Below are 25,514 nucleotides of genomic sequence, written 5' to 3'. Positions count from 1 at the left end.
CTAATGAAGGTCCTCCTAAACAACTAAGACATTCAAATGTCTTTTTTATATTGAAAGTTTTTCTAGTAGCTTGGGATGTAATCATATGGTAGTCAATAATATTCACAGCAATGAGATTTTCCTCTAGTATGCTTGAAGTGAATGGATATATATGTTACCTACCTATGGCTTTTCAGTCCTCCTGATCTGTTGGAACTTATAGGGAACTGATGACGTCTGTGCTTCTGACTTTGGCATCTGTGTAAATCATACAACATTGAATAAGATATATCTGGACCAGTGAATTTAGCTTTGTGTTCCAGCTATTTAATGATGCCGTTTCTTTGTTTTGACATTGGAACCATCATTATTTAAATTTCATTCCATAAGGAAGTACTTGTAGCTTATAGGGAGTTGGAGTTTAATCGGTCCTTGAGTTCATCAGATACTTGAAATTTTCCCCGAGACATGAGGCTGATTTTCTCTGAAGCTCTTAACTAAGCTGTCTCTAAACTATCACCTGCTTTTGGAAGAAATAGAGCTTCCTACTCCTGCCAAGATGCTGGATGCATTGCAGGAGCATGTTACAGCACTGCCTACTGAGATGGTGCAGTTCCCTTTAGATTATACATCTTTGGGTACTATGGCTTTCTTTGCTACTCGGGTGGACAGAGGATGCTGTTACCGGAGTATCACTGAGACACTTTTAATTGCACTGAATTTTCTCTTTGGATTATATCACAGACCTAGCTGACTGGAATGTAAAACCACATTCTTCAATACACATAGTCTGCCCCAACTGTATCTATCTGAGTGAACAAAAATGAGCTGCTCTTGAGTAGGACCAGAGTTAGGCCAAGAATAAACATAGTGGAGATTTTATGAACGTATCCTGCTGTGGCCATCTCCATTACCTTGTATCCTGGATCTTGTGAAGCAAAGACTGCTGCACTGCAAACTCTTGCTGTGCTAGTTCAACAGGGTGTTATTTCCCTCAGAGACTATGCTTGTACATAGAAGGAGACTTGAGAGGGACAAGGAAAAGGGTTCAGTGATATGTTACCCTGGGAATGGGGACAAAGATCAGGGGACATCAATATCAGAAAGAGGACATATGAAGGAATTAATTTCTCCAGCCATCCCCTGCTGAGTTTCCATTAAGTCCTGGCAGCAGTGGGAATCAGCTACTTCTTTTCTCAGCTGTTGCTGTAACCTGAAAAGAGCTGCGAAAGCCTCGCTTCAAGGTCATATTGAGAAGATAGGTCAGCGTTGAACCAGTTTCTTTTATGAGAAGCCTTCATATTTTAGATGAGCTTAGTACATAAGCATTTTCTTCAACTTTTCTGGCAGAGCATAGATAATTATATTCTTCTCTCTGCAGATTGAAAATGAACTGAACTTGGCATTGTGTCTGAGTGCACATACACATCATCAAGTTTAAATTGTTATTACTCCCTCCAAATCCATTTTATTCAATGTGTAGAAACTGTGTGAGGCTCCATAAGCTAAGCAAAAGTTCTTCATCATTTTGTACCTTGAAATTTTTGCATTGTCTTTGGACAATATAAGACACTACAGTGGGGAAAACTGTCTATAGTTTGCATTTGATAACACAATTCAGTAAAAGTTAGTTCTGTAAAGCAGACTTTTAAGTAAAGATGAAGACTGAAAAAAAATCCAGAGATTTTAGAGTATTTGAAGAGACAGAAAAAGCACTGTAACTCTGTTTCTAACAGTACAGGGTATACAGGGTGTCACCTGAGTTTAGGACTGTGAAATATATTGGCAAACAGCATGTTACTCATGTACAGAAAAGGTGTAAAGCAGTGTAATAGTTAAGACCTGAATATCCATATATACTTACAGATGGATATTGTAGAACTATGGCATACAACACAATATTTTTCACTATTTTCTCAGAATTTGTAAGAATATTGTTTCAATTATCTTCCCTGGTATTCATAATATAATACACAGAAAAGAAATGTACACAATACTGTAATTTTTCCTTAATTAAAACTGGGAATTGGGCATATCTTTCCTGTACCTTTAATGTAATACCTTCATAAAAGCCTATATGGATATTTTCTGCTATATAGCTGTGGAATAACACACAGGGTACAGTTATATCTTCCTGGGAACACTGACCAAACCCACGTGAACTTTAACTAAAAAAAAACTTTGAATGATTTGCAGCTAGAGGAAATGTCATCTGACTACTGAAAGGATATTAGGGAGTGAGGAAGGAATTCTTCTTGCCCACAGCCTGGCTCACATGTGCTGTTACACAGCTGGGTCCACATCCTCCGCAACACAACAGCAAATCCCCAGAAGAGCTCTACTGAGAAGAATGGTTTTGTCATTGGCTACTGGAAATTCAAATATTTTCAGTCCCTAAAGTCACACTCAGCCAGACTCTCCATATAACCCCTGGAGATCCAGTCACATCCTGGGGGCACTTTGTCCCAGCCTGACAGCACTGCATACAACAAGCTTCGTACATATCGCTGAGAGCAGGACCCCACAGAAAAGCAACAGCAACTACTCAGAGAAGAACTCAAGGTGGATGAAAAAGTGGACATGAGCCAGTGGTGTTCACTTGCAGCTCAGAGAGCCGACTGTATCCTGGACTGCATCAAAAGAAGCATGGTCAGCAGGTCGAGGGAGGTGATTCTCCCCCTCTACTCCTCTCTTGTAAGACCCCACCTGCAGTGGTGTGTCCAGATCTGGGGCCCCCAGTATAAGAAAGACATGGACTTGTTAGAGCGGGCCACAAAAATTATCTGAAAGCTGGAATACCTCTCCCATGAAGAAAAGACTGAAAGGGTTGGGGTTGTTCAGCCTGGAGATGAGAAAGGTTCAAGGACATGTTGAAGCCTTTCAATACTTAAAGGGGGCTTATAAGAAAGACAAAGACATTTTACCAGTGCCTGTAGTGACAGGACAAGAAGTGATGGCTTTAAACTGAAAGAGGGTAGGTTTCAAATGCATATAAGAAGGAAATATTTTCTGATGTGTGTGGTGAGGCATTGGAACAGGTTTCTCAGAGAAGTTACAAATGCCCCACCACTGGCAGTGTTCAAAATCAGGTTGGATGGGGCTTTGGGCAACCTAATCTAGTGAAAGATGTCCTTGCCCACAGCAGGGTTGTTGGACTAGGTCATCTTTGAATGCCCCTTTTTATGCAAGCCATTCTATCATTTGACTTACTACTTAACCTGCTGCTGCCAAAGGATGCTGCCTTTACAGTTCAGATATTACAGTTTCCCTGGGAATGGAAGACCAGAGCTCCCTCCTCAACCTGATGGAAGAAAACCCACATGTCTCACATCCTGGGAGAGGTCTCAGCCATCCCTGATTTTCCATGGTCTTCTTAACACCATGCTCTGATCTGCCAAAGCCCTCCTGTCCCCTCCTTAGACAAAACCAACCCACTGGGCTGCTGGACACTGCATGGCACCCAGTGTCTCAGTTTGGGTTTGGGTTCCAGTCTGGGGCCCAGCCACCCAAAAATGTGGGTGTTGCAATGTCAGAGTCCTTCTTGGAGCAAGTGCACAAGGCAGTGCCTGATGCTGGATATTACCTTGGATCCCATACATTATTTTTCTTACCTGGTCCCTGTGTCCCTGACCTCTTTCAATAACCAAAATGTCAATGACCAGGAGAAAAGTCTGTTTAGATGTGACAACATTTAAAGCAGCTCAAGTAACAGTGCCCTTTCCCTAAAACTAGATGAGTCACTCTCCAGGACTATCAGCAAATCCCCCTTTCTCAGAGTATCAGGGTTGTCTACCACCTCTAACGTTCTGATACAGGCAGCAACTTTTTGCTAGCTTTTGTTGCAGGAACTGTATGAATGTGTAAATGTGTAAGCTATTAGTTTCTGGGAGCTGTGGGTAGGGAAGGGCTAAAAGGGTCTTTGGTTTTTTTCCCAGTTGGTGAATTTGATGGTGAGAGCATGCATATGGCAGACAGACTTTAGCTGAGACTGTGGTTTGTTTACGTTAACGAAGTGTTGTGTATTGATGGATAAACTGAGGACTGCAAGTTGCTTTACCTAGGTTGTCTTCTGGATGTGTCAGCTGACCTCAGAGATGGTGGGAGGGCTCTGGAATTCTGCAGGAGAAGAAATTTCTGCACAAATGGAAAAAACCTGGTTGATATATAGACTCTGTAATGACCTGTAACCACTTCTTGTTGAAAAGGTTATGAACATTCAAATGGCATAGATTTCTACAGGCCCAAATCTTTACCTTAGCAATTTACTTTATTAATGGTATAGATTGACAGGTCAGACTTGGGAAAAAGACATAAGAAAGAACTGAGGTCCTTTCCTGAATTGCTAATATGGGTACTTTTTAATTAATTAAAACATCATCAAGAAAAGAAAGGAACATCTGTTGTTCAGCTGCACTAATCTACATAGCAGAAATCATAACATACCTATGACATCTTCCTTAGCACGAATTCATGCACAGGCTTCTTGGAGACTCTCCCACTTTTTTGCAAATTCAAGTGTGCAGATGGGAACATGTGCATGAGTGTATATATCCTCTTCTTCATACATCAGAAGTGATCTCACATATCTCTGAGACTCAGTAGTTCAGCTAGACCCCAGCCTCCTTTGCTGTGACCAAATCTTTGTCTCTTGGACAGTCATCTTGCCATGTCTGTGACTCTCAAGCACCAGCACTATCACACTGAAGGAACCTGATTACTCCTCTATTTTCAGAATTTTACTAACATGACCATCAAATGATTTTAGTAATATTTATTCCCTTCTTAGTGGTCTGCTTAATGCATTGCTCTTAGGCATTTCTTATAAGCTTCACACCATCACATGGGAAAGATAAATGTTGTCATCCCCATTGTACAGCTGAGATAGCTGCAACACAGACATACCAAGCAATCCACCCTGGGTCATACAGTGAGTCGGTGGGAAAGCCAGCAATAGAATCCATAAGTCCTGCATCCAAGTTCTCTAAGTGCCTTGACTAGTCCAGATTCCCTCCTTAACACCCTTGTCAAATTATTTATAGGAGATGTATTCATATAGTCAGTAAGACATCAAAATTTTCTAATTATATCTAGTCATGTCAAATGACAATTATGCCCTTAGTTCAGTTTGCCAGACAATGCTTTGCCAAAGAAGGTTTGCCAAAAATTTTTTGACCGAAGAAAGAGTAGGCATCTGTAGCATCTGCAGACTAGATGATATAAAATGTCCCTGTGACAAGTCTGCTCTGTCTCCACGGAAAGCTTCAAGGTAAGTGTATGGGGTCCCAGGCTTGCAGGAAGAGGATGGCGCCCTTATGTTCCACAGAATTCCTGCTGCCTGCAATGCTCATTTCCAGGAGGGCACTCAATTTCTCAGCGCAGATTTTGAATCTACTTTCAAGGCACCTGCACATTTTCACTCTGGATTTCTGTGCAACAGCAAGTAAGGAGTTGCCATTTCTGTTTTACAGTACTGACCAGCTGCCAGCCTGCAAGCTACCCATCTGGTGTCACAAGAGGTAAGAACCTGATTTATTAATACTTAGATGGCAGAGAAAGATCTTTTTGGATGGGATTTCTGTACTGCTGAGTGAATTGTCACTATTTCACACTGTATTTTCAAATCCAGTGAATTGCAGTAGAAGGTGGTGGGGTGCCCAAGTGGTAAGGTTTTCAAGTGAATCACAGAATCATAGAACAGCCCAGGCTGTAAGGGACGTTGAAAGATCATCTGGTCCAATCTTTAAGTGACTGTGTTTGAAGTCCCTGACAACTGATGACAGACTGGAAAATCCCCATGGGGACATTCTCCACTTCCGTTTAACTGACCAAAAAAGAAGTGAGATGTGCTGGCTTCCCATCTTTGCTGTTGCAGCATTAAAACTGGACCAAGATGAGCACAGTAAGAAAAAGTGCAAAATTCAACATTTTGCCTCAGAACATGTTATTTGCCATGAAATCATTAAAGAAGTAAAAGAGCTGTAATACAAGTAACCAAGCTCTGTTTGTCATCTCTGTAAAATGCAATGCTGCCATTTATTCCCCTCACTGATCTGCCTGTTCTCTACCTCACAAAAAAATGGAAGCTGCAGCCCTCCTCCTCTGTAAGCCACCACCTGTTCCTGAAGGGACAAATAAAGAATTATCATGTTACTCTCTCGTTTTAGTACAAATATAACACAATATTAAAGGTTCTGTAAATATTGTGTACCTATCTCTATATAGGATAGAAATAAATGTATGTTTTCCTAAGCTGCCTACTGTTTTTCCTGGGGAAAAAATGAAAAAAGTAATTTTTCAGAGAAATTGATTCTTTAAAAGTCTTATCTTTTAAATTCCTGAGTTGAACTTAGAATCTTTGTGTTTAACTTTGTTTTCCCCTGAAATTATATTAATTTTTAAAAAGCAAAAGAAAATTATAGAAATAGAGCTATGTCACTTCTTTGGAACAACATTACTCTTCTTTTGACAGGCATTATAGCCATTTACACCTGGATTCAAGAACTCACTAAAATCAGCAAATAATTCCATCATTAATACAATGATACAAATGTTTTAGAGAACTGAAACTGAGCCACTAAGATCCTCAAGTTGTCTGTATGCTACTCAAGACAGTGGTATATGAGCCTTCTAAGCTTTCTGAACTACTGCCACTTGGGAATAAACTGCATTATAATAATTTCAAGTGAATTTTAAGAGTGCCTAAGTAGCTGAAAGGAATTTTGATATTCTTATATCCACAGTACAAATACTTGACTACTAAGTGACTATGGATTATTTCAAATGCGATTTCAGTACAGTAGACCCTAAGCCAAACAACATTCCAAAATATAATTTTCACATTTTCCATGTTGATTCACACTGATACAAAAATATACAATTCAAAAGAAGATGTGAATAGTATTAATATAGTATCTTTCTTTTCCCCATCATTACATCTATTAACAAGTTCTTAACTGTTTGACGCATCTGAGCAACATACCTGCTCTTCCACAGTGTTCTCTGTTGACGAGCCCCTCCATAAAGTGCAGCCATGTCGTCAGACTCTGAGATGGCCGTCTTTGGGGAGGCAGCTCCTTACCTCCGAAAGTCAGAAAAGGAGAGAATTGAGGCCCAGAACAAACCTTTTGATGCCAAGACAGCTGTCTTTGTGACCCATCCTAAGGAATCCTTTGTGAAAGGGACAGTCCAGAGCAAAGAATCAGGGAAGGTCACTGTCAAGACTGAAGGTGGAGAGGTGAGTAAGAAACAAGGCTGAAGGACACCATTTGAATCCCACTCTCAGCTCTTAGCTGACATATGTTCTTCCTCTGACAGACCCTGACCGTGAAGGATGATCAGATCTTCTCCATGAACCCTCCCAAGTACGATAAAATCGAGGACATGGCCATGATGACTCACCTCCACGAACCCGCTGTGCTGTACAACCTCAAAGAGCGTTACGCAGCCTGGATGATCTACGTAAGTACCAGCAGCAGTCTTCCTCCGGGCAGTGAGGAGGAACTGCTCTGCCAGGGTAAGTGGAAGCCAATGTGCTGTCTCCCTTCCTCACAGACCTACTCGGGTCTCTTCTGCGTCACTGTCAACCCCTACAAGTGGCTGCCGGTGTACAACCCGGAGGTGGTGTTGGCCTACCGAGGCAAGAAGCGCCAGGAGGCCCCTCCACACATCTTCTCCATCTCTGACAATGCCTATCAGTTCATGCTGACTGGTGAGTGACTGCATCTGTCTCAGAGGGATTGTCCCGTGAAATTCTCTGGAGGGATACTCTGTCTCAGTAACATGAAGAGAGTTTTTCAAAGCCTGTTTTACTATTTTCACATAATTGTTTCTACTATTTTAAATAAAAGACACCCTTGCACTTAATGAGGTGCTGTGGAGATTTTTTGTTTGTTTAAGTCAAGCTGACAGCATGGAGTTGAAAACATTAAACTTACTGACTACATTTCATTCTTTCTGTGTTGTTCATTGAGTTTTAAGCACTGTATTTCTGCCTCTCTCACAGATCGCGAGAACCAGTCGATCCTGATCACGTATGTACACCCCTTCTCGGGTCCCTGTGGGGCTGCCCAGTGCTGGGGGACCTCCCGCCTGACCACACGCTCTCTGCTTCTCTCTTTGGTTTCACAGCGGAGAATCCGGAGCAGGGAAGACTGTGAACACAAAGCGTGTCATCCAGTACTTTGCAACAATTGCAGCGAGTGGAGATAAGAAGAAGGAGGAGCAGACATCAGGCAAAATGCAGGTAAATCAAAAATGCTGGAACCAATGTTTTTCTCTGATCCTGACATGATTTTTGGAGAGGATAACCAACAATAATTATCATTCTGCAGGGAACGCTTGAGGATCAGATCATCAGCGCTAACCCACTGCTGGAGGCCTTTGGAAATGCCAAGACCGTCAGGAATGACAACTCCTCACGCTTTGTAAGTTGCTTAACCAAATGATTCCTGAAATTTATTAAACAGGAGAATGGCGATCATTTTTTTCTGTTGTTCAACCATTTTATTTTCAAGAGTAAGATTTAACTTTCTTATCATTACTTTGCCACTTATCCTAAAGGTAATTCTTCAGATTTCAAAAATAGTGATTGTATGAAAAAAATTAATTCTGCTTTGGATTGAGTTTCAAATTAAAGTAATGCTCTTTCTCCTATAATGTATTGTAGTGTTAAAAAATAGTTTTATTTATTTTCACTTATATTTCTGTTTGTTTGCTAAAAGACAGACAGACAGAATGCCAAGAAGAAAGGGAGGAGGTCAGGAAAGATGAGAGAGAAAGAAAGAGAGAAAGAGAGAGATACAGAAAGAAAAAAAGAATGAAAGAAGAAGGGAGGGGGGGGAGGGGGAGAGAGAATTTATACTTGAATAATACATTTGCTCTATGTCAAATTTAATTAATCAGAAGTGAAATGGCTTATTTGATAACAAGACATTTAAGCAGCTGACTTAGTTAAATGGCTGTTTCCATATCATTAAGGTGACTGCTCTCTGTATGCAGGATATAGTTAGAAGCTAACAATATCTACCCATTCCTTCCCATTTGCACATTCAACATACATAAAATATACAGCTGTGCCACTGTTGATTATTTTCATGGTCAAAAAGTTAAAAGATGACCTTCTGTCAATGGTGGAAATATAGATGATTCTTAAGAAAATGTCTCTAAGTAGAAATATTGTGCCAAATGGAGTAAATGGCAAAACTCTTCATTTCGGATATATTTTCATGATGTAAATCTTAAGACACTTTTATTCCTTTAAAGGGCAAATTCATCAGAATTCACTTCGGTGCCACAGGAAAACTAGCTTCTGCCGATATTGAAACATGTAAGAAACTTTCCTGAACAGTTCACAGTCCATCCATCCACTCATCTATCCATACAGCATCTTTTAATCTAACCATCTATCCTGCCTTCCCTCTTTTTCTTCCCATTTCTCCTTACTTTATTTTTTGCTGTTTCTTCTTGTTTCTAATTAAATTTTCCCTCCAGATCTGCTGGAGAAGTCCAGAGTCACTTTCCAGCTCAAAGCAGAAAGAAGTTACCACATATTTTATCAAATCATGTCCAACAAGAAGCCGGAGCTAATAGGTAGGAAGAATGATTAACTTGGAGGAAGATTGCTGAACATCAGCTCACACTATTACTTGCTTAACTAAGCCTTCATGCCCCCTCTTCTTACTTTCAGACATGCTTCTCATTACCACCAACCCATATGACTATCACTTTGTGAGTCAAGGTGAGATCACAGTTGCCAGCATTAATGACCAGGAGGAGCTGATGGCTACAGATGTAAGTAGCAATTAAAAATGTTTTAGCTATTGTCATCTCTCCCAGACAAAGCTTTTATTTTATTGTTCCTATTGCAGAGTGCCATTGACATCCTGGGCTTTACTGCTGATGAGAAAACAGCCATTTACAAGCTGACAGGGGCTGTCATGCACTACGGGAACTTGAAGTTCAAGCAGAAACAACGAGAGGAGCAGGCAGAGCCGGATGGCACAGAAGGTATTAGCAAAGTCTGTGACTGACCCGTTAGAAATAGAAGTAGCAATAATAATTCAGTGTTTGGAATATGGAGAAAGAGAACAGTGGAAATGTGTAAAAAAAGTGTTTAGGTGAGATAGTATACAGGTATGAAACTGCCATCCAAAATATACCTTTTTTTCCAATTACTGCATAATCTTTATTTAAAGTATAAATTGCATATGTGTACATAATTCTCTCCTGGTCTACCTCAGTTTGGGATAGCACAGTCTGCTCAGTGTGCTTATATTAAAGACCTACTGAGAAGAGAAAGATTTTTCAGAAATTGTATTTCTAGTTTCTTTTTTAAAGAAAATGGAGGCATTAAATTCAGCATTAGAACTTCTCCTTCATAAATCACATGTTATTTAGGAATTTTGCCCAGGTAAAAGGGAACTTTCCCTCAACTTCTTTCTTCCCCTTTGGAGATTCAAACCCATAATTGACACTACATACTGGTACCATTTGAACATCAGTCTAAGTGAAGCATAGGAACACTATGCTAGGGAAGAACTGACTTAGATTCTTACTTCCCAGCTGACTACTTAAGCACTTAAATCTTATATAATGCATACGCGGTTTAAAATGACTAAGCCCCGTCTAATTCTTCCAAAGAATGCTCAGATGGCCAGCTTCAGGACTAAATTTTTAGGTTTTGATCCTGAATGAATTAATATGCCTGCCTTTCTTCTATGACTATAAAAATAAGTCTCCAGAAAGGGGCAATTCTTAATTCTTACCTCTAATTTTGGAATGCATTCCCCTTTAGGGTTATAGCTGCTGCAAAAGAATACATGTACTCCAAGTACCTGAGCACGGGTTTTGGATTACACTCAGGTGGCCAACCTGCTAACACATTGGTATTTTGTTGCCTGGTTTATAGATGCCAATTAGCTCTGAAGTGATGAACTTCAGCTTTCAGGATGATTTTTTAATAAATACATTGCGTCTAGATTCTTCTGTGAAGATTTTTAAAGACACAAATAGCACTTACGTGTACTGCTCTGAAAAGCTTTCAAAACAAAGATGATTTTCACTTTAATGACTGTTGTGCTTCCTCTGAAATCCAGCAAGCAGAATTTGATCACAAGGACATTCAATATTGCAGTTGTTTTGAAAAGGGTTCATCACTCAAAATGCTGCATGTCTTGTTAGTCTTAATTGTTCTATCTCCTTGTCCTTCTACTTAGTTGCTGACAAGGCCGCCTACTTGATGGGTCTGAACTCAGCAGACCTGCTCAAGGCCCTCTGCTACCCCCGAGTCAAGGTTGGGAATGAATATGTGACCAAGGGTCAAACCGTGCAGCAGGTAACAACCAGTTGGTGACTGGGAACCTCTGGCTTGTATCATTTACTATTTGCTCCAGACATTGTTTTTCTTCTGCTACATTCTTCTTTGGTTTAGGTGAACAATTCAGTGGGTGCTCTGGCAAAGGCTGTCTATGAGAAGATGTTCTTGTGGATGGTTGTTCGCATCAACCAGCAGCTGGATACGAAGCAGCCCAGACAGTACTTCATTGGTGTCCTGGACATTGCTGGCTTCGAGATCTTTGATGTGAGGATTCCAGGTTTGAGGATGGCTTTTGCAGGGGGAGACTGCTATATCAGCGGACTTCCCAGTAATATTCTTCTGGAGGTTTAAAATGCTAGTCATTTGCAATTTTCTGGAAGAAAGTCCTTCATTTACTTTTGTAGCACAGAGAAAAATCATCAGAAGGTTCATCAGTACAAGCACAGAATTATGTTGTTCGTGTAGAAGTAGCAAATAAAATTGTATATGTTGTAATATATTAACAGTTTAAGCTCACTGATGATTAAAAAAACTCAGCGTAATTACAATAATTTTATATAAGAGAGTGTAGAACAGAACTAGGATTTGAATACCCATTGACAAACATATAACAGGTTAAAGATGTGTATGTACATTGTTTAAAGAACCAAAGAATGAATAGATAAGTGTTTGATCAGAGATATCAAATATTTAAAAATTGGAGACCAGGACATACACTTATCTTTTTGGCTGAACAAAAAAATACCAAAGTACTTTATGAATCCTAAGAGATTCACTAGGAATACCTGCTCTGGAAAAACTTCCATTATCATTATGTAGATATTTCTTTGGGGAGCAGCATATAGGTCCTGCTAAGGTGTGGTCCTTATAATACAGTTGTGTTTTAAGTGGGGAGATTTATAAAGGGTTGAGAATGATCAGGAACTGTGCATGATGATGATGGGTGGTTGTTTGGTTTTTTTTCCACTGTGAAGTTCAACAGCCTGGAGCAGCTGTGTATCAACTTCACCAATGAGAAACTGCAACAGTTCTTCAACCACCACATGTTCGTGCTGGAGCAGGAGGAGTACAAGAAGGAGGGAATTGAATGGACATTCATTGACTTTGGGATGGACCTGGCTGCCTGCATTGAGCTCATTGAGAAGGTAAATTTTTAATTTAAAATGTCTTGTATTTTCAGGATCTCATTATTTTAAATTGAAAATGGTTAAATATTATTCAAAAAAAAGGTCTCTTCCATGGTTAGTTTCACACATTCTGTTTTAGTTGTTGAAATAACTCTTGATCTGTACTATTGGTTATTATGCATTAGAGATACTATAAAGTCCACAGATAAATAGAGAAGTCATTCCTCACACACCTTCCCTGTGTGAAAGGTATCTCTGCTTGCTTGATTAAATTATATTTTTTCAAAAATACAGAGCAACTCATAAAGTAAAATAAAAATATTTTCTTAAGGTTCTGGAATAAAAATCTGGACAACATATTTTTTTCTAGATGGTAAGTAACTACAAGCCAGTACAGTCAGTGCTTGACCTCTGAGTGCAAGAAAATCAGAGAGATTTCTTGTAATTTAAGGAGCTGATTAAAAATACAAAAACTTAAGTAAATAGACAATGGACACTTTTGTGAAAAATATTTTTAAATATAATCTTTCTCCTCCTGATTTTTTAACATGGTTTTTAGCATAAAAAAACTTTGTGAATCACTGTGCCAAGGTGTGAGTCAAGCAGGTGAATCTTTTAAATTCACTTTTTAGAAATAAATCTTCTTCATGGCAAGGGTATTGTTATATTTCTCAGCTTCCTGTCTTTTACTATATTCCCTTTAAGACCAAGTTGTGATCATATTATTCTTTCTTTATTGTACTATCTTCCAGCCCATGGGCATCTTCTCCATCCTGGAAGAGGAGTGCATGTTCCCCAAGGCAACTGACACCTCTTTCAAGAACAAGCTCTACGACCAGCATCTGGGCAAGTCTGCAAACTTCCAGAAGCCCAAGCCTGCCAAAGGCAAGGCTGAGGCCCACTTCTCCCTGGTGCACTATGCTGGCACAGTGGACTACAACATCTCTGGCTGGCTTGAGAAGAACAAGGACCCCCTGAATGAAACTGTCATTGGGTTGTACCAGAAATCATCGGTGAAGACACTGGCTTTACTTTTTGCCTCTTATGGTGGAGCAGAAACAGGTTAGTTTTCTAAAAATCTTTTTTTTCCAACATTTATGAAATGTAAAAATGTAAAAAAAAGGAAATAAAAAACCTCTTTTTTTTTTTTGGAAGAGGCTAGTGGTGGTGGCGCTGGTGGTGGAAAGAAGGGTGGAAAGAAGAAGGGTTCTTCTTTCCAGACAGTCTCGGCTCTTTTTCGGGTAAAGTATGAACTTCATAATCTGTAAAGTGACATGCACATAGTTTCAAATCTGACTTATCTAAACTCCTGTTCTTCTCATAACCATGGTTTTATAATGAAACAATAAGTGTTAAGTGAGCAGAAGTTATTCACTGCCTTTACATAGTAATTATCTGTTCCCATTTGGGATTTGGTTCAAGCAGTCTTCAAACGACCACCTGAATTTCTTTTAAAAGTCCGCTAATATTTTTTGTGAAAAACATTTTTCAGAATCTGAGATATAATATAAATATTAATCCCATAAACGCTTGTATTAAAATTTTTATACAGTAGTGTTTTCTATCATCCAGATTAAGGTGCAGAATTCCAATTTTTTTTAAATGAGAATACTGAAGTATATAGAAGTTTGATTAAATCTAAATTTTGAAATTGAAAGCTTCTTCGTCCTAAGATTCTTTATATAAATCCCTTGAAATCTAGATACAGAGTATACAGAAGTAAATTTTTTTCGTCTAAGCTCTTATACATGATCCCACAGGAGAACTTAAACAAGCTGATGACCAATCTACGGAGCACTCACCCCCATTTTGTCCGTTGCATCATCCCAAATGAAACAAAAACACCTGGTAAGATGCTCAAGCAGACAGAGAACTTACTCTGATACAATCATCCCCCTCTGCACTGGAAGCTGTAGTATGCATTTATGCTCTGAATTGCTAGGTGCCATGGAACATGAACTGGTACTTCACCAGCTGCGGTGTAACGGAGTGCTGGAAGGCATCAGAATTTGCAGGAAAGGTTTCCCCAGCAGAGTTCTCTACGCTGACTTCAAGCAGAGGTAAGAGCACTGCACTCGTCAGCATCATTACAAACAATATTGGTTCATTCAGGCTGGACTCTGTTGTCAAAAATAGCTGTATGTGAGCTGATGGGGTTCAGTAGCTAGTGTGTGTTGGCTGGGACAAAAATAGCCTTATCTTCCTCTTTCTCTTTTCACAGATACAAGGTGCTTAATGCCAGTGCTATCCCAGAGGGACAGTTCATTGATAGCAAGAAGGCTTCTGAGAAGCTTCTTGGGTCAATCGATGTGGACCACACCCAGTACAAATTTGGCCACACCAAGGTACAAACCCTCTTTGGCTCACTCACTGCGGGTCAGTGCTTTGCTGTACGTGACAGTGATGTGCTGCAACATTCCCTTTCTCAAGGTATTCTTCAAAGCTGGGCTGCTGGGACTCCTGGAGGAGATGAGGGATGAGAAGCTGGCACAGCTCATCACTCGCACCCAGGCCAGGTGCAGGGGCTTCCTGATGAGAGTCGAATACCAGAGAATGGTGCAGAGGAGGTAGACGTTCCTCATCTTCAGTTAAAGTCACTGTACTTGGGAGAAAGTGTTGGCACCCATCATACTGAAAATATTCAATGTACTTTTTAATTATGCTTCAGGGAGTCCATCTTCTGCATCCAGTACAACATTCGTGCATTCATGAACGTCAAGCACTGGCCCTGGATGAAGCTGTTCTTCAAGATCAAGCCCTTGCTGAAGAGTGCAGAATCTGAGAAGGAGATGGCCAACATGAAGGAAGAGTTTGAGAAAACCAAGGAAGAGCTTGCAAAGTCTGAGGCAAAGAGGAAGGAGCTGGAGGAGAAAATGGTGAAACTGGTGCAGGAGAAAAACGATCTGCAGCTCCAAGTGCAGGCAGTGAGTAACATGAGTAAATAAGATCTAACACTTCTTTTGTACTACAGAACTCAAATTGTCCACTAAACCACCTTGTAAAATATTTTAAGCTGAATACCACATAACTAAAGGCAAAATTCAGGCCACAGTCTTTCCCCAGCAAGTCTCAGTATTACAAAGTGGAGTTGAAACTAAAGAATGACTTTTCAGTCTTAATGCCTACATGTACATGTCTCCATGTGAGTTCATGACATGAAGCCGCATTATAGTTACTGTAGTGTATTTAGTGGACTAGTGATTCAGTTGACCAGCTACTCTGCCTTAATTCAGTTGATGAAATGAAGAGCCTAGCACCATTTCTTATGGCATATCTTACCTGAGCTTCTGTAGCTACTGCTCCCAGAAGACACAGATGCTCATTACATCCTATGACACAAGTGCTAGCCTTGTTTGTCACCAATGCCATTTGGCCTCTTGGAAACTTAGACAACATTTAGGCAACACACTAGAGCTGAATTCTAAATTTGCAATTTGTAATGTAATTGTGCAGTAACCTTTTCCCCAAAAGTAATCCCAGAGGCCTTACTGATGCACATCTGTTCCTTCAGCATTAAATGACTTTTCCTGTATTTTCCCACCAGGAAGCTGATGCTTTAGCTGATGCTGAGGAAAGATGTGACCAGCTCATCAAAACCAAAATCCAGTTGGAGGCCAAAGTAAAGGAGGTGACTGAAAGGGCTGAAGATGAAGAAGAAATTAATGCTGAGCTGACAGCCAAGAAGAGAAAACTGGAAGATGAATGCTCAGAGCTGAAGAAAGATATTGATGACCTTGAGCTAACACTGGCCAAGGTTGAGAAGGAAAAGCATGCCACAGAAAACAAGGTACACATGTGGGGAGACACATCAAGGGCCAAGACATCACTGACCCTTAGGGCAAAAGCCTGCTACCATAAGACATGTTGGCTTTAGAATATTTTGAGCTGGTATTTGTCTGAGCATCCAAAGGATAAATGAAACACCTGGCAAAACACTGTAAAGAGAAAAAGTCACTGCACCAGTGAACGTGTTTTCTACCCAATTTTGACACTTGCTCATATTTGTAGGTGAAAAACCTCACAGAGGAGATGGCAGGCCTGGACGAGACCATTGCCAAGCTGACAAAAGAGAAGAAAGCCCTCCAAGAGGCCCATCAGCAGACACTGGATGACCTGCAGGCAGAAGAGGACAAAGTCAACACGCTGACCAAAGCTAAGACCAAGCTGGAGCAGCAAGTGGACGATGTAAGCACGGAGGCACACAGCAAGAGCAGGACAGGTATAGAGTTAAACCTGAATGGTGGAGCATTGGTGGTCTTGTTCTTTTTAGCTGGAAGGGTCCTTGGAGCAAGAGAAGAAACTGCGCATGGACCTTGAGAGAGCTAAGAGGAAACTTGAAGGAGACCTGAAGCTGGCCCATGACACCATAATGGACTTGGAAAATGATAAGCAGCAGCTGGATGAGAAACTGAAGAAGTAAGTGTGGCTGTGGGGCCCCTGAGTGCTGGGCTGGTGCACTTGTCTTTTTCTCTTTGAGCTCTGACACGGTTTGCTTTGCCCAAAGGAAAGACTTTGAAATCAGCCAGATCCAGAGCAAAACTGAGGATGAGCAAGCCCTGGGCATGCAGTTACAGAAGAAGATCAAGGAGCTGCAGGCAAGCCTCTGTCCCTTGCCCTCTCTCAGCCAGTGTCAGGTCAGGAAGGAGGAGGGCATGGGTGTGAAGGGTCCCTAATGTTCCCCAGGCTCGTATTGAGGAACTGGAGGAGGAGATTGAGGCAGAGCGAACCTCTCGGGCAAAAGCAGAGAAGCATCGGGCTGACCTCTCGAGGGAGCTAGAGGAGATCAGCGAGCGCCTGGAAGAAGCAGGAGGGGCTACAGCAGCTCAGATCGAGATGAACAAGAAGCGTGAGGCAGAATTTCAGAAGATGCGGCGTGACCTCGAAGAGGCCACGCTGCAGCACGAAGCCACGGCTGCCACCCTGCGGAAGAAGCACGCGGACAGCACAGCTGAGCTTGGGGAACAGATCGACAACCTGCAACGAGTGAAGCAGAAGCTGGAGAAGGAGAAGAGTGAGCTGAAGATGGAGATTGACGACTTGGCCAGTAACATGGATTCTGTCTCCAAAGCCAAGGTATTGAAAAATATCCTGAATACAACTTGAAAATAAATAATGCTGAAACCTGTGGTCAGGTTACAATATAACTCTCTGACTCTGTATGGAACTGTATTTCCAATGATCTAATGCCAAGGAGCAGCAAATATCTTACATGCCTGTGCACATTTTTCTGGTGAGAATCGTGCTGTTCAGAATAAGGAGGTGTCCAGATACTAATCTTCTTTCATTCTCTGTGTTCTCCACAGGCAAATCTGGAGAAGATGTGCCGCGCACTGGAAGACCAGCTGAGTGAGATTAAGACAAAGGAAGAAGAGCATCAGCGCATGATCAATGATCTCAGTGCTCAAAGAGCTCGTCTGCAGACAGAATCAGGTGAGAGAGCCCCCTCTGAGCTGTGGAACGGGAGGTCATCCTAAACCAGTCACAAACGACAATGAAAATATTTCCTTCCTGTGTGCTTTCCTAGGTGAATATTCGCGCCAGGTGGAGGAGAAAGATGCTCTGATTTCTCAGCTGTCAAGAGGCAAGCAGGCTTTCACCCAACAGATTGAAGAACTCAAGAGGCACCTAGAGGAAGAGATAAAGGTGATTGTTTGTCCTACATCTGGCCAACAAAAACACTCTTAACTTCACACTGCCTAGTGGGGACAGGGTCTGCTTAGCAGAAGCCATACTGGGAGAAGATTTTCATTTCTGCAGGTGGTGTCCTTCACTGCAACCACCTATACCCTCCCAGTGGTCATGTTGGCAGTGTTACATTAACCCTTTGGAAGAGATTTCCCAGATATTACCATTCCTTGTCCCAATCCTGCTCTCTACCCAGGCCAAGAACGCCCTAGCCCATGGCTTGCAGTCAGCTCGGCACGACTGTGACTTGCTCCGGGAACAATATGAGGAGGAGCAGGAAGCCAAGGGGGAGCTGCAGCGCGCCCTGTCCAAGGCCAACAGCGAAGTGGCCCAGTGGAGAACCAAATACGAGACGGATGCTATTCAGCGCACGGAGGAGCTGGAGGAGGCCAAGTACGTGGGGAAAGTGGGGAAGACAAAAGAAGGGGTAGGCTAATGGGAAATTTGAGGACACAACTGCAATATTTTCCTAAAAAGATAAAGCTGTACTTTGGGGCAGGGTAAGGGCTGAGGTAAAGTATATCCTCCAAAGACTGTGGTTTAGGAAACATAGTGGAAAATATTCCCCTGACCCAGAGAATGGTACAGAAAACCTCTGGGCAGTAATCACAGAAGGCACAGTGGTTGTGAAAACCTGGAAATCTGAACTGGGAAAAGAGTGACAGGCTGGGGGAGGACTTGCACTGTCTGTGCATAGGATATATACTCAATGAAGTGGTAAAATGTCCTGTGGTGAAAAGCCCATCAGCCACACACCACAGCCTCCCCTTTGCTCTCAAACCATGAGCTGTTCTTACCACCTCCCAGGAAGAAGCTGGCACAGCGCCTGCAGGATGCAGAGGAACATGTTGAGGCTGTGAATGCCAAATGTGCCTCCCTGGAAAAGACAAAGCAGAGGCTGCAGAATGAAGTGGAGGACCTGATGATTGACGTGGAGCGATCTAACGCTGCCTGTGCAGCTCTGGATAAGAAGCAGAAGAACTTTGACAAGGTCTTTTGGGCTCCAGCCCCGGGGCTCCTGGGCAGAGCATGTCCTCCTGATTGCCACCTCCATACTGACGCCCCATTTCTCTTCAGATCCTGGCAGAATGGAAGCAAAAGTATGAGGAAACGCAGGCTGAGCTGGAAGCCTCCCAGAAGGAGTCTCGCTCTCTCAGCACGGAGCTGTTTAAGATGAAGAATGCCTATGAGGAGTCCTTGGACCACCTGGAAACGCTGAAGCGTGAGAACAAGAACTTGCAGCGTAAGTCCCTGGCCCTCTGCTCCTGGCAGGGCTTTCTCACAAGCTTATCTATCTGCCACAATAAATGGGTCTGGAACTGCAGTGATGAGAAGATGCCTGTCATTGTGGTGTGGCAGGGCCATTCCCCTTCAGCTCTGTGCCTGACCATGCCACTTTTCACCCTTCCTTGTAGAGGAGATTTCCGACCTCACAGAGCAGATTGCAGAGGGAGGAAAGGTGATTCATGAGCTGGAGAAAGTCAAGAAGCAGATTGAGCAAGAGAAATCTGAAATCCAGGCTGCTCTAGAAGAAGCTGAGGTACATGCTTACAATCACTGGTGTCTGCACTAAAAATATGAGCAATGGGGAAATATTCGTGGTCCCCCTGTGTTCTGGCTGGGCAGCGCAGCCAGCTGAGATTTCCTGGAATATTACATAATGTCCCAGAAAGCAAGCAGTAGCTTTATTGACATTACAAATGTTTGTGTCCACTTGTCCAGGCCTCCCTAGAACATGAAGAGGGCAAGATCCTGCGCCTCCAGCTTGAGCTCAACCAGGTGAAATCTGAGATTGACAGGAAGATCGCAGAGAAAGATGAGGAGATTGACCAGATGAAGAGAAACCACCTCAGAATTGTGGAGTCCATGCAGAGCACCCTGGACGCTGAGATCAGGAGCAGGAACGAAGCCCTGCGGCTGAAGAAGAAGATGGAGGGAGACCTGAATGAAATGGAGATCCAGCTGAGCCATGCCAACCGCGTGGCTGCAGAGGCACAAAAGAACCTGAGAAACACGCAGGCAGTGCTCAAGGTATGTTAAGCTAAGGGTGTGCACAGAGGTGTCTAGCTTGTCTAATATCATCGAATCACCGAATCATAGAGTGGCTTGGGTTGAAAGGGACCTTCAAGGATCATCTAGTCCAGGACCTCTACCGTGGGCAAGGACATGTTTTACTAGATCGGACTGCTCAAAGCCCCATCCAACCTGACCTTGAACACTTCCAGTGATGGGGGCTTCCACAACATCCTGTCACTGGATACCAGGGAGAAGAGATCAGTACGTCACTCTCCACGTCCCCTCCTCAGGAAGCCGTAGAGAGCAATGAAGTCGCCCCTCATCATCCTTCTCTCCAAACTAGACAAATCCCATGTCCTCAGCGGCTCCTCAGAGGACATGCCTTCCAGCTCTTTCACCAGCTTTGTTGCCCTCCTTTAGATGCATTCGGGTCCCTTAACATCCCTTTTCAAATGTGGGGCCCAGAACTACACGCAATGTTCAAGGTGAGGCCACACCAAAACTAAATACAATAGGAATTCAGCTCCAGCTGTGCCTTAGCTTTCCTGATCCTATCCCTACACATCTGGGCAGCAGCCTTCTGTTCTTCCCAGGATACATGTCTTTGGTTCTACTGCCTATGCATTCCCTTCTTACACTTCAGTTTGACCAGGAGGTCCTTACTCAGCCATGCTGTTCTCCTGCCTTCCTTGCCTGATTGCTTACACATGGGAATTGGAACTGCCATGCAAGTGTCCTTAAAGAGCTGACAACTCTCTTCTTCTCCTTTAGCCCTGAGGGCCGTTTCCCAGGGGGTCCCACCCAGTAATTCCTTAAACAACTGAAAGTCTGCTCTCCTAAAACTTAGGGTCTCGACCGTACTCTTCATCTGGCCCATGTCCCTCAAGATTGTGAATACCACCAGGGCATGATCACTGAAGCCCAGGCTGCCAACAGTTTTGGCATCTCTAATCAGTTCATCTGTGTTGGTAAGCAGCTGGTCCAGTAATGCTTCTCCTCCAGTTGGGCTGTCTATCCCCTGGATGAAGTCTCCTGGACTCCTGGACTGGATGGAGTGTCCTGCACTGCTTACAGGTTGCTGTGGTGCTTTTCCAGCATATGTCAGACTGATTGAAGTTCCCCAGCTGGATCAGAGCCTGCAAGTGTGATGCTTCCCATAGTTGAAGTAATAACACTTCACCAACAGGCTCCCCTTGGTCAGGTGGCCTGTAGTAAACACCAGCGACAAGGTTTCCTTTGTTGGCTTGGCCTCTAATTTTTACTTATAAGCTCTCATCTAACGTGGCTCATCACTGTTTTTCAAAGACACCTCTGTGCAATCAACCCATTTTTAACATAGAGGGCTACCTGCCCGCCTCTCCTTCCTTGCCTGTCCTTTCTGAACAATTTACAGCCATTGGTTGCAGCACTGCAGTCGTGTGATTCATGCCACCAGGCTTCAGTAATGGTGGTTAGATCATAGCTTTCTGGCTGCACAGTGGCTTCCCAACGCCTCACGTTCATTACCCATGTTACATGCATTGATATAGAGACACTTCATTGGGCTATCAACCATATTACCTGTCAGAGGAACAAACCCTAATTCCTTTGGAGCCTTCCACAGATGTATTCCTGTTGCTTCCTAACATATCAGCAGCCCCTGGCTCTTCTCTGTTACTCAAAACTCCCTTCCCCTGCTAAGTCCAGTTTAAAGCTCTGGCCAGCTTGCTGCCAAAGATCCTCTTGCCCCACTTGTTTGGGTGAATCCCATCAGCTCCCCACAGACCGAGTTTCTCATAGAAGCGAAAACCTTGAATATGGCACCAGCTAGACAGCCAGGCATTCACCTGTTCAATCTTTCTCCTCCTTCCTGAATCCCTTCCTCTGAAGGGGAAGGTAGAGGAGAACACCACTTGTGCTCCATATCCTTTTGACATTGCTCCAAGGGACATACAGTCTCTTTTGATGCTTATAAGTTGCCTTGTTGCAATATCATTAAAGCCTACATGGAATAGTAGGAGCAGATGTTAATCTGAAGGGCTCACCAGGCTTGGCAGCCTCTCAGTGACATCACGAATGAGAGAGAGCTCCTTGTGGGCAGCAAACTGCTCTAGAGAAATTGTCTGGATGGTAAATGGGTGTTTTGGTGCCTCTTAGTAAGGAATCTCCAGTTCCTAATACCTTATATAATAATACCTTATGGGCTTTTCCTGTGGCACTGGTTCTAATGTGGGTGGTTGGATCACTTTTACATGGCTGACTTTTCCTGGATCCTGTCATTTATCATGTGCTCTTCATTTTTCAGCCACAGAGCATCGACTCTGTTATGTAGCAGCACTTTAGAGGATGGGGAAAGGTTCTTTCCTCTGCCCTATATATACTTTATATCTATAAATATATAGAGAGATTATATGACATAATAATTATTAGACTGGTGGTAATTGCCATTGTGTAACAGTGTTGTGCCGCCTTATAATTTCTCTTTCCTCTCTTAAAGGATACCCAGATACACTTGGACGATGCTCTCAGGACACAGGAGGACCTGAAGGAGCAGGTGGCCATGGTGGAGCGCAGAGCAAACCTGCTGCAGGCTGAAATTGAGGAGCTACGGGCAGCCCTGGAGCAGACGGAGCGGTCGAGGAAGGTGGCTGAGCAGGAACTGATGGATGCAAGTGAGAGAGTTCAGCTCCTCCACACTCAGGTTAGATTCATGAGATTCAAAGTCTCAAGAACCATTTTCTTTTTCCCTTTCCAGATTTTTCATCTGTGTAAATTCTTAAATAATCTCTTGTCATAAAAATCTTAACCTGAACCAGAGTTATTACCCTTGTACAAAGAATTGGATTGTGGCTAAATGAGTAGGATTCCATTAACAGAGTCAGAAGTGCTTCTTAAAATTTTAAGCACTCTCTGTTATCTCACTGTGTATGACCTGACAAGATGCAACATTTGAAGGAGGATGATAATAATAGATATATTAATGATAAGTTTAAATTTAAACAGTAAGTTTCTAAAAGTTTCTAAGTGTTCTGTTTTGGAACTAAATGGATGATATTTTTTGTTGTTCAACAGAACACCAGCTTGATCAACACCAAGAAGAAGCTGGAAACAGACATCGCCCAAATTCAGGGTGAAATGGAGGATACGATCCAGGAAGCCCGCAATGCCGAAGAGAAGGCCAAGAAGGCCATCACAGATGTGAGCTGGGGGCTCCTTTCACTGCTAATGGTGGATGTGTTCTCCCCCAGAACGTCTCCAGCCCCAAAATGGCTTTCACCCTTTGCTCTCATCAGGCAGCCATGATGGCAGAAGAGCTGAAGAAGGAGCAGGACACCAGTGCCCACCTGGAGAGGATGAAGAAGAACCTGGACCAGACGGTGAAGGACCTGCAGCACCGTCTGGATGAGGCCGAGCAGTTGGCACTGAAGGGAGGCAAGAAGCAAATCCAGAAGCTGGAGGCCAGAGTGCGTAGGGCTTTTAGTTGTGAGTGAGTGAACGTTGCACATAAGTAACCACCAGGGAAGCTCCAAAGCCGGGCTTCTCATTGCAGGTGCGGGAGCTGGAAGCGGAGGTTGACTCTGAGCAGAAGCGCAGTGCTGAAGCCGTGAAGGGCATGCGCAAGTACGAGAGGAGGGTGAAGGAGCTGACCTACCAGGTAAGGCAGGAGGCCTCCTTGGGCTGACAGAGTTTTCTCACAAGAAGTCAAATTTTGCACACACCATCCCCAAGGGGAACTGTTAACCACACATGATGCAGAACCAATAATTCCTTCTCTTTGCTGCTTACCAATCACTCTAGTCTGAGGAAGACCGGAAGAATAATCTCAGGCTGCAGGATCTGGTGGACAAGCTGCAAATGAAGGTGAAATCCTACAAGAGACAAGCTGAGGAGGCTGTAAGTATTGCTTGAAGAATGGGCAAGAGCCACCTTCCACCGGGGCAGCATGCTCGTTGGGATGAGTACGAATCCCAGGAAAGGGGCATGAAAGAAACTCCCAAGTCACAGCAGTCTTGGCCACGCCGTTTTGCTATCGTGTCACGAGTCCTTGCAGAGTTCTGGGCACCCTGCACTCAGGGATGAACTGAGGGAAGTTCTGCAGACTGTTTGATACAGGAGGTCAGATTAAACAAACCCAGGGGTCACACCCACTGACTGAGAAGTTCCTGAATCTCTGCTGCTGACCAAAAGCAGAGGGTTTCAGGGTCTTTCTCAACCTAATAGCCACACTGATAGTTGGGCAGCTATAATGGGGGAATAAGTACCCAAATGACAAATCCAAGTGACAAAATTGCTCCTCAGGAGGGACACAGTACTGCTGAGGATTGTCACAGTGGGGCCTTGAATAAGGGAGGATGAGGAGGTCTGTGTGAGGCTTACGTGTAAGTGGTGGTGGGTGGGGGATGGAGGTTTGTGCCTTCTCCCAGGGAAGAGCCGCAGCCCCGCAAGGCTGAGGCACAGGAGGAGTGAAACCCCTGCCCTGGGCTCCTCACCACCGACTCCCTCTCCCCACACAGGAGGAGCTGTCCAATGTCAACCTCTCCAAATTCCGCAAGATCCAGCACGAGCTGGAGGAAGCCGAGGAGCGGGCTGACATTGCAGAGTCACAGGTCAACAAGCTCCGTGTGAAAAGCCGGGAGTTTCATGGCAAGAAGATAGAAGAGGAGGAGTGAGGATGTCATGAGGCAGCAAAGTGACCGGAGGGATGCACAAAATGTGAACCTCTCCGTCGCTTTCTCCTGCAATGAATGTTTGTAACCGTGTCAATGTCTAGAGAATAAAGATCATAGGTTCCTTTGCATACACAGCAGACGAACACTGCGTTTGGTTGTTACATTTGAGTTCTGCAGTTACGTAACTTTGGGACATTTTCAAACGAAACATTTTATTTCACTTTAACCCTTGGGTAGCAGTAGAGATGTAATTTTCCCACCTCCAGTATTTCTCCACTGTGTCCTATTACATTACTGGGTAGGGAATAACACCAATTTAATTCCCATACTGGCAAGAGGAGAGGATCAGGTCAAAGGCAGGATGAGTACCTTGTCTGTCCTGGCACAGCAAAAAATGTTTCTGCCTTGGGAGTCCTCTTTCTAAATGGGTGCAGTACACAGAGGCTCTCTTTGCTGGTCTCACTTTGGCAAGCTGTCTTCTGAGGCAAGTTGCCTCATAAAAAAAAATAAATCTGGAGCTCCAAAGGCATCTGCATGTCTGTGAGCCTTCATGGAGGAACTCATGCAAGGACTGAGGGGCTGCCTCCTTTGAACAAGGCAGGTGAAGGCCACAAACTCTAGAGAGTGTCTTTTTATTCAGCAAAATTAAGGATCAGGCAAAGCTTTTTTTTATGGAAGAAGTTATTAACAATCAGTTCTAAAGCAAAACAAATAACGTTTTTGGATAGGAAGACATTGCAGTTC

The 25,514-nt window shown here is 43.2% G+C and overlaps 1 protein-coding gene across 1 annotated transcript; it reads left to right on the top strand.

Moving 5' to 3' along the window:
• The first annotated feature begins 7,009 nt into the window (after positions 1-7,009).
• Positions 7,010-24,913, top strand: LOC141952287 (myosin heavy chain, skeletal muscle, adult-like). The gene is made up of 38 exons (XM_074889589.1): positions 7,010-7,213; positions 7,294-7,437; positions 7,531-7,687; positions 7,982-8,009; positions 8,107-8,221; positions 8,310-8,402; positions 9,241-9,304; positions 9,469-9,567; positions 9,665-9,768; positions 9,846-9,984; positions 11,193-11,311; positions 11,408-11,557; positions 12,268-12,438; positions 13,173-13,482; positions 13,576-13,661; positions 14,181-14,268; positions 14,363-14,480; positions 14,642-14,765; positions 14,851-14,987; positions 15,089-15,344; positions 15,965-16,207; positions 16,429-16,605; positions 16,691-16,836; positions 16,925-17,015; positions 17,104-17,493; positions 17,724-17,850; positions 17,945-18,063; positions 18,302-18,498; positions 18,913-19,096; positions 19,183-19,348; positions 19,521-19,645; positions 19,828-20,136; positions 22,598-22,801; positions 23,173-23,298; positions 23,394-23,564; positions 23,651-23,755; positions 23,899-23,994; positions 24,615-24,913. The coding sequence occupies exons 1-38, from the start codon at positions 7,010-7,012 to the stop codon at positions 24,768-24,770; spliced, it is 5,838 nt and encodes a 1,945-aa protein (XP_074745690.1). The 3' UTR covers positions 24,771-24,913.
• Positions 24,914-25,514: the final 601 nt, after the last annotated feature.

Source organism: Strix uralensis, chromosome 19 (genome assembly GCF_047716275.1).
Source record: "Strix uralensis isolate ZFMK-TIS-50842 chromosome 19, bStrUra1, whole genome shotgun sequence".
Lineage (NCBI taxonomy): Eukaryota > Metazoa > Chordata > Aves > Strigiformes > Strigidae > Strix > Strix uralensis.
This window is presented reverse-complemented; position numbering and strand designations above follow the sequence as displayed.

Bases quoted from the DNA above. Each gene is read 5' to 3' on its own strand.
- LOC141952287 (XM_074889589.1), top strand. From the start codon at position 7,010: ATGTCGTCAGACTCTGAGATGGCCGTCTTTGGGGAGGCAGCTCCTTAC. The intron at 9,769-9,845 runs GTAAGTAGCAAT...TTCCTATTGCAG, and splicing joins AGGAGCTGATGGCTACAGAT to AGTGCCATTGACATCCTGGG. The intron at 16,837-16,924 runs GTAAGTGTGGCT...CTTTGCCCAAAG, and splicing joins CTGGATGAGAAACTGAAGAA to GAAAGACTTTGAAATCAGCC.